At 33.8% G+C, this 8,267-nt stretch overlaps 2 protein-coding genes across 2 annotated transcripts; one reads left to right on the top strand and one right to left on the bottom strand.

The window, feature by feature from the left end:
* Nucleotides 1–1,709: 1,709 nt before the first annotated feature.
* On the bottom strand, nt 1,710–2,988 carry LOTGIDRAFT_195172 (hypothetical protein; the record flags this gene model as incomplete). The annotated part of the gene is made up of 2 exons (XM_009064722.1): nt 1,710–2,385; nt 2,452–2,988. The coding sequence occupies 2 exons, from the start codon at nt 2,986–2,988 to the stop codon at nt 1,837–1,839; spliced, it is 1,086 nt and encodes a 361-aa protein (XP_009062970.1). The 3' UTR covers nt 1,710–1,836.
* A 1,785-nt stretch (nt 2,989–4,773) lies between these two features.
* On the top strand, nt 4,774–7,879 carry LOTGIDRAFT_235465 (hypothetical protein; the record flags this gene model as incomplete). Its single annotated transcript, XM_009064723.1, has 6 exons — nt 4,774–4,811; nt 5,041–5,285; nt 6,127–6,256; nt 6,566–6,735; nt 7,396–7,472; nt 7,850–7,879. The coding sequence occupies 6 exons, from the start codon at nt 4,774–4,776 to the stop codon at nt 7,877–7,879; spliced, it is 690 nt and encodes a 229-aa protein (XP_009062971.1).
* Nucleotides 7,880–8,267: the final 388 nt, after the last annotated feature.

Below are 8,267 nucleotides of genomic sequence, written 5' to 3' on the forward strand. Positions count from 1 at the left end.
GCTGTTGGTTGGTTGGTTTTGCCATTAATACGGATCGAAAAGCTTGATGTACAAAGGCTGGAGGGTAGTTGTTGTGCAAGCAGAATACTTTCTTGATGTATTGTAATTCTTGTTGAAAGTATTCTGGAAAGGCATCATACCAAATCAAGAAGATCCTGAAAAAGTCAGTCGGCATTGAAACAGTGTTCTCTGGCAACTCAACGCTTAAGGATTTGCTCAGAGCCAGTGGTAAATTGAATCCCTCCAACAACCAAAAACCTAAGGGATGTGTCTACCAAGTTGAGTGCTCCTGTGGAAGCTCGTATATAGGGGAAACAAAGAGACCCCTTGATGTTCGACTCAAAGACCATCAAGACAAGCCCGGCAATGAAGGAACATCTGCTGTGGCTGAACATCTTGCTATGGGAAGGAAAACAGGACATAAAGTCAACTTTGACAACACCAACATACTGACAATCAATAAGCACATAGATAAAACCAGGAGACTTCATGAAGCTATCCACATCAGAAGATATCAGCCTGACCTTAACAGAGATGAAGGTGTTCGTTTATCGCATGCATATGATAAACTTATCAACTTGTAATTATTCATATTCAAAAACAATTTCCAACTTTAAGCATAGTTAGTTATATGAACAATGTAATTTCTATTAATAAAAGACTCCAATACCAGCAATAGTTGTTTATTTAATCTTCAATTAATCTTTTTTAATTCATTTACTTTACTTCAATTATTTTACTTAATCAGCCTGTATGTTATTTTAAGAATTATATACCTCTTATTGTACCTATTAAAATTTAATGTAATGTATCAATAAACCATTTTCTCTTGTGTGTTCTTAATAATAAGCATTAATGTATATATAGTTTGCCCATCACTTCTTCTCATTATGTGCCTGAGGACGACGGGGGAAACACGTCGAAACGTTGCATAAAACTTTAACCAGTGATTGTTGTTCCATAAAGCTGTGTCTATATATATAAATATGATTTCAAAAACGTCTCTGGGGTAAAACTCTAAAGAATGCAGACAGCCCTATTTTCACTTTTTGTCATGTCTGTATCACAGTTGAGTGGTGATTTTAATGAATACCTTCAGTTATGTTTTTGAGCGAAATGTAAACTAAGGCATCGCTGTAATTGCGATTCTATCTGTGGGTAAAAATTCACTAGAATTGAAAACAGTAAGTTCTTCAAAGATTGTAAACCTTGCATGGATTAAGAACTAAATATGTATGTGTTAGAGTGGAGGAGGGGGTGTGGGTCAGTTTCATAAAACAGAATTATGAATTAGTGAATTTTGGTTTTAGAATTATGTCAAAAAAAAGAGAGTAATGTTTTATGAACTCCATTTGGTAAATTTTCATAATATTTCTAAATTCATTTTTAATTGGATATTCCAAAATATTTCAAGTATATTCATGCATACTCCCAATTATCAAAGTTTTTAGACTCCATAATTGAAAACAATTACATTGGTTTTATTGACAATTCATTCAAATTGAAAAAAATATAACTTCTGGTGCACTTGGTGGGTATATGCATCATTCTTCGTTACAAAGTGGATAACAGTATAACACGTATTATATAATTAGAGGATATAATAAAATAATTGTCTTGTAACTGAAACTATGCTGAAACTCTGGCTGGCGATCATAGGCTACGTTAATTGTAGTCCGTTACAAAAGCTGTAATGAATAAAAGTAAATGAGTCAAACGTTCTCTTTTTCTCAATTTTTTTTTCGGAACATTATATAAATATTGTAGAATTATTCAAAATATAATATATGACACAGCTTCTGTCTGCATTATCATTGTTGTTGATTCAGCAACATTTTACAGTTCTTGTCGTGTTGGTTTAATCTCACCCTTCGGCTTAGAAAATTGTCCCCAAAAGAGAACCATATTGGTTCGATTATCGTGAATAAAGAAAATGAAGGGGTGATCTGCTCTGAAAACCCTTGGAATTTGTATGGACCTAGTCATAATGACTGCTGCTGTAGCAGCTGCAGCCTCTGTTCCCTCCTCGTTCACTTCGACGAAGGCTTTATGGAATGCATCGGAGACATACAAATCCTTGTTCCCATTGATGCCTGAAAGATCTGCCTTATTCATATCAAATGTATCTTTAATGCCCAAATCGATCAAAATGGTTTTCAAATCTAGATCGGATTCTAATGAAAATTTTGGAATCATGACATCAACCTTTGTTGGATACACAGATCTCATCAATTGTACCAGATGCTCGTCTGTCAACTGCTCCGTCAAAGCAGAAACTCCATCAACTTTTCGTGGTAAAATAAAGAACATGCTTAAATCTTTTTTGACGTAGGGCAATTCCAAGATTTCACTATTCAATGCCTTATAAAACCCAAATTTAAGCTTCTTATTCATGGTCATCATTTTCGTCATCACGTGGTGGGAAGAGCCTACGTGAAACTGATCATCAACTGTGTCGCTAACCTCGAATTTGTTCTCCCAATCGCCTTTGAAATATATAGCATTCGCTAAAACCATAGCAGTCAAACCGTTTAGAACTCCAGATGGGATTAAATCTTTTATCTTAGAATTGGTTTCTCCTTCCACCCAAGCGTTTATTTTTTCTCGCTCTCCTTCGGGATTTCTACCAAAATCACATTTCTCAGCAGTTGATTTGTATGTTGCCTTTAAAGTATCGAGGTAGCTGTCAAGAAACTCGAATTTATTGTGGATGAACATTTTGTTAGCGGCAGATAAGGAATAAGTTGAGTCTTTCTGATGAAGCATTTCTAAATATTTTCCAAATGATGCATGAATCTCATCAGACTCAAAACGCAAAACATTTTCAATTTCTTTCTTTGAATTATTCCTGGAACCAACATGAAGCATCGCCATCACTGTTTGGATACTAAATGGTGACATGAACAAATTTTCATTCTTTTTGGAAGAAGCCACAGTTTTTAAGAGGTCAATACCAAATTTCATGTTACTTTTCGACAAATCCTCCATATTTTCAACTTCAAGGGACAGAACTTTATCACGAACAACTATATAAATATATAAAAATATCACAGTCAGCGCCGGGATTTGAAATCGTGTAACAGTTTTTGCCAAGGAAAGGAGCATAATACCACTTTTACAGCATGGTGTACTCTGTAAGAAAAGAAAATTATTCTGTCAAATTAAAAGTTTAATCCTAAGATATAAAATTTGAACATCTGAATCACTGTACGAATCACACAAAGATGTCATTAATAATAAGATCTAAAAAACAAAATATGTTATTATAAATTGCCACATGTCTTATTCAGAGCAATAACACAAGATATTGTTATAGAGTAATATACCAAACGGTCTCCCCATCTATTCTGAAAGCTAAGCAATTGTTTTGATACGTATATTTTGATTTGTATACGATTATGTTCTAATTCGGCATTCATCTAATACAGATTATATAATATCAGCCCTAACAAATAATCTAATTCCGAAGTCGTTGTGTCGTCGAAAAACCAATACTACAAATGATGAAAAGTCTACAAGATGGCTATAAAAATACAGAACTATTTCTTATATAGGTCTAGTTTATCCCTTTGACAGCCTCCTGAACTGAAATATCACGTCAACAGTTTAAACTCTATATTTATAACATATCATTTCGGCTATTGTTGTATCAAAATCAACAATTCAAATTGTATGATATATCTTTATAATAAAACATACTAGAATCTATTGAAACGTGACCGTTAATCTACATCACATCTTCATTAGGGCTATACTGACTCATAGTCACAGGTCGAGTAAACAAAGGTGTGAAGGCGTAAACGTAAATATAGGCCTACGTTGAGAAATGCATACCTTAATCAATAAGATGTTTAAAGTGGTAATATTACTATATAGCCTACCAGTACCATCTACTAACTTATTCATGAGGATTGAAGAGTGAAGAAGAGACGAGTAGGGCAATCATCTTAAACATCCCCACCATTTCGAACAGGGTTACAAATCAAGACACAAATTTCACAGAGCTCATATTTAAATGACTTTGTATAAACGTACTCAGGAGGATTAGAAATTGTGTGGGGCGTTCACCTTATATTGTTTTTCATATATCCCCGCGCGCTCATCTAAAAAGGTTACAAATCAATTATATACAGTAGCTTACATCAACAAAATAAAAATCTACCACACTCCCATTCTAGTGGTGTCAATCCGTTTAAAAACAACAACGGAAAGGGGCGAATACAGGTTTGTGGTTTGTTTGTATATCTTACTTAAATACTTATTTAACTGTGGTCTGCATTTTTCTTCACTTGAAACACCCTTCTCATATTTATCCTACGATTATGATGGAATTTTTCCCCGACAGCATAGTATTTAATTTCAATGGTATTCGGATAAGAATAGTTCAAATAATCACAACCAAATGAATCTTCAATACAGAAAAAATTAGAGGAAAATGCTTCTTAACTTACACAAAATACCTTTAATCTTGAGAAACGTACTTAACCAACTAAACTTTGTTTTGAAGAGAGTTATTTTTTCCTGATTTTGAGTCAGTTCGTTTATCTCCCATTATAAATGTTTTCGTTTCATTCTGTTTAGTTGTACTATCCAATCTTCATTTGAAACCTGATGCTACCTTATCTCAGTAAAAGCTTTACTTATCCACGTCATTTATAATTATATAAATAAGATAAAATATCAGTCAACTAGCGATCTTATCTTAATCTAGGCTTAAATTAAACTGAATTCAACATATATCTAGTTATTTGGAGGGATTCAAGACAAACCACTATGAAAGTCTTAGTTGTATTTTTACTCTTTGGAGCCAGGTAATATTAATTTAAATTGAATATTGAGAAGCTTATTAAATTGCCCATGGATATAAAAAAAAATCCAATAACGGATTTGAAAGATCTGTGCTGTACTTCGGACCCTTTTTCCAAAACGTCAAAACGCTTACAAATTGATGATTCCGTCGACCGTCGCACTGGACGAAGAGAAGGTTTTGGATTATGACTCATATTTTATATTCTTTAATACATGCAAATCTGTTTTCAGCTTTGGTAAATATCCTCGTCAGATTACAGCTCCAGAATTCTTAGATCACTATATTTCTGGAAGTAGTTTGGCATATTCTATTAACCACGAGAAATGTAAAGAATACCCAAACGTTAACAACATTACCCTTTACTCGTTTACCAGCGATATACTGTACGGTTATGTCACAGTTCATCCCTCAAAGAAATGGTTATTCTCGTACGGTTTTGATCAAGAAGTGGATGGAAAGCACTTAAACTTATCTGGTAAGTTAGATATAATTACTCAATCATTAGTATTGTCATGATGGTCTTTTAGGTGCAAGGAATATTCAAATGGCAAACAAGATTCTTCAAATGAACATTTTATAGTGTATCGCCCTCTGATCTATGAAGTGCTATAATACCGTTGGTCGTGAGATATTTTACATGTTATTAATGATGGGTTCCCTTATTTTGATTTATACAAACGAAAATACTAATTATTATATGAATAGAAAGTGTTCTAATGACTTGGAAAAATGCCAGTTTGTCTCACATGGCCATAATAAATTCATAAAAAATAATTACCAGCAGAATTCCAATGAGTGACCGATCAAGAAAGGTCAAAAAGTCTGTTTTTGTTTATTCAGACTGTACATACATGGACATTTATGAGTGCAAGCTTAAAACTCTTAATTATATGCAAAATGAACATAATGATATGATTAAGAATACATGATAATTCATAAGAAACACCAATTAATAAAATAGTTTGTTTAATTTGACACTAAAAAATAAGGAAACCCATCTTTAAAGGGTTGGGATATTGTACCTTCCACAGATTATGAAGCTACTTTTACCTCCAATTAAGTGTCCTAATTTAATATGGTGATGATCGACGGAAAATTGCTAAGATTAAGATATGGAATTGTTTCCAGTTCAGCACTGGACCACTCTCCTTGGCCTTTGGATTCAGAAAAGCTGTTCGGATGAACTGGTAATCTGGGGCGTTTTGGTGTTTAGATGGTGATGCCCATAGCTTATAACTGTCAAAATAATAATTTGACTTGTGCGAAATTTCGCTTCTGTTCCTCGCTGAATTCACTGACTTTGAGCATTATTTTAGGTCCAGCTTTACGTTATACTGGATTTACCTTAGATGATTCTGGAGATGATGCTATTATTGGACTGAATGATGTCAACCCGAAATTCTACAAATCCTTGGCGCGAGCACAAATGTATTGCAGCGTTTCACAGTAAGACATTTCTAAAACTAAACAGCTATAGACCCACAAAATCAACAGGAATAGTCGGCGTGCAAATAAGTTTTCAGAAGATATTAATTCATCAAAAGGCATTGAAGTATTGCATACTTTTACTTCGTCTAGATAGTCTTCACACTATAAGTTGCGAGTAGTAAAAATAACTGGAAGGCTTAAAGCTTTTCACAATATCATTTCCAGATTAAATTGAATAAACATTGTAAACTGTAACCTTGAAATACAGCCCAAATTTGAATTTTTACCAAGAAATGCATGCATTGCCATATGTTATAACTGTTTCAGAGGACTAACATTAACTGCAAGAACACCAAAAGGAGTACCATTAACCACCTTCAACGACATAAGGAACGCTATTAAGGCGGAATCAATTTTATATTATGCGTTTGATTACTATCAATGTTCACCCAAAACACTTCCGAACTCTTCACAGTGGTTTGCTGGAAGAATTTTTGGTAAGCACAAATTTTGTTTGAGAAGTTGCAACTAACATCCATGCTAACATTATTTTTCAGAGCAGAGCATTGTGCTACCTAAACCCTAAGCTAACATATTGAAAATTTTTACGCTCTATGGACTAAGTTCTGCGGTAATTAACACTCCATCGAAACATAAAATGGAGGTTCAAATAAGGATGCAAAAAATTTTTAATGACACCGCCTGTGTTTCTGGGATTTTCAATTCACCATCCCTTTTGGAGAATCCGAATAGTTCATATTGATTTTTAGTAATGTTTACCTTCAGTTTATGTAGAGTACATTTCATCTTATTGAATATAAGTTGTTGAACTATCATTAATCCTGTTCACTTGATAAAAGTTACAATACCTTTTGTTCTTGATTGAGTCAGTCATATGGATATTGTTAACTGAAGAAAACTTGTAAACTTAGAACCCAAACTAGAGATAAAGGCAAAACACAATTCCCAAACATGTGGGAAGCACCTTCAATTTTGTCAAATCGTCATGGCCCCACTTAATTGTATTAAAAATTAGCAACATAAAAACTCACATGCCACTTTGGAGGTTTTCTGTGGCATTTTCAGATCGTTAGATAAGGGTATAGTGAGAAACTCTTTCTTATACACCACTTATCTCAATATTTCTTATTTTACAGGAACACGAATGTCACCAAAGGGCAAAATAGTATTTTCCTCAAGAACTGTTAGTTTGGGTTTCGTCACAGTTTTACAGGTACAAATATCAGATACAGGTAGTGTACAACTAAAAGGGTACACGTACCAACAATCTACCAAGGTAGCTCGATACTTAACAACCAAAACATGCAATCTGGCTAAAAACAATTTTAGAATATTTAAGCAATAAAATGATTGAAAACAACAGTCTTTTGGGTTATATTTTATTTTCACACAAAATATTAATAACATTTATAGAACAGCTTAAATGAATATTTGAGTACTATATTTGTGTGACTACCATGGAAAAGGCCAGTTTTAGTATTTGCTGGATAATTTTCGAATTTATAGGCTACATATTTTTAGTGGGTATTCTAATGTGGTAAACATTTGAAGATCTGAAGCTGAGTGAATTAGATTTGATTGTTTTTGTAGGACAACATGTTAAATGCGACTCCTGACTAATAGAATTCTATCTAAGAATATTTACGACTGAGAATGTGATATCGTCCATCTTTCGAAGATCATAATATGCCAGCACAATCCTTGCATTGTGGACGCTATCAGCTTATTTCAAGAAACTATGGAAATTGAGTTATTTCCCATTATCTATTGCCACCTAAATGACAAAATAAAGCGTTAGTCTCGAAACCGGTTACACGGTACTTCCATACTACATGTTACAGATTGGCTGTGATCGATTGACGTTTCAACGCATCTTCTCAGATCCGCCGCAGTCGACATGCGAAACGCTCACGCCGAGAGGTTTACCAATTACTCGTATCTGAATAATTGAAGGGGACACGATCCAATTTTTGAAAGTAGAAGTTTGTTACCAGCGATTTAACAATTT

This window comes from Lottia gigantea (assembly GCF_000327385.1).
Source record: "Lottia gigantea unplaced genomic scaffold LOTGIsca_64, whole genome shotgun sequence".
NCBI classification, from domain to species: Eukaryota; Metazoa; Mollusca; class Gastropoda; family Lottiidae; genus Lottia; species Lottia gigantea.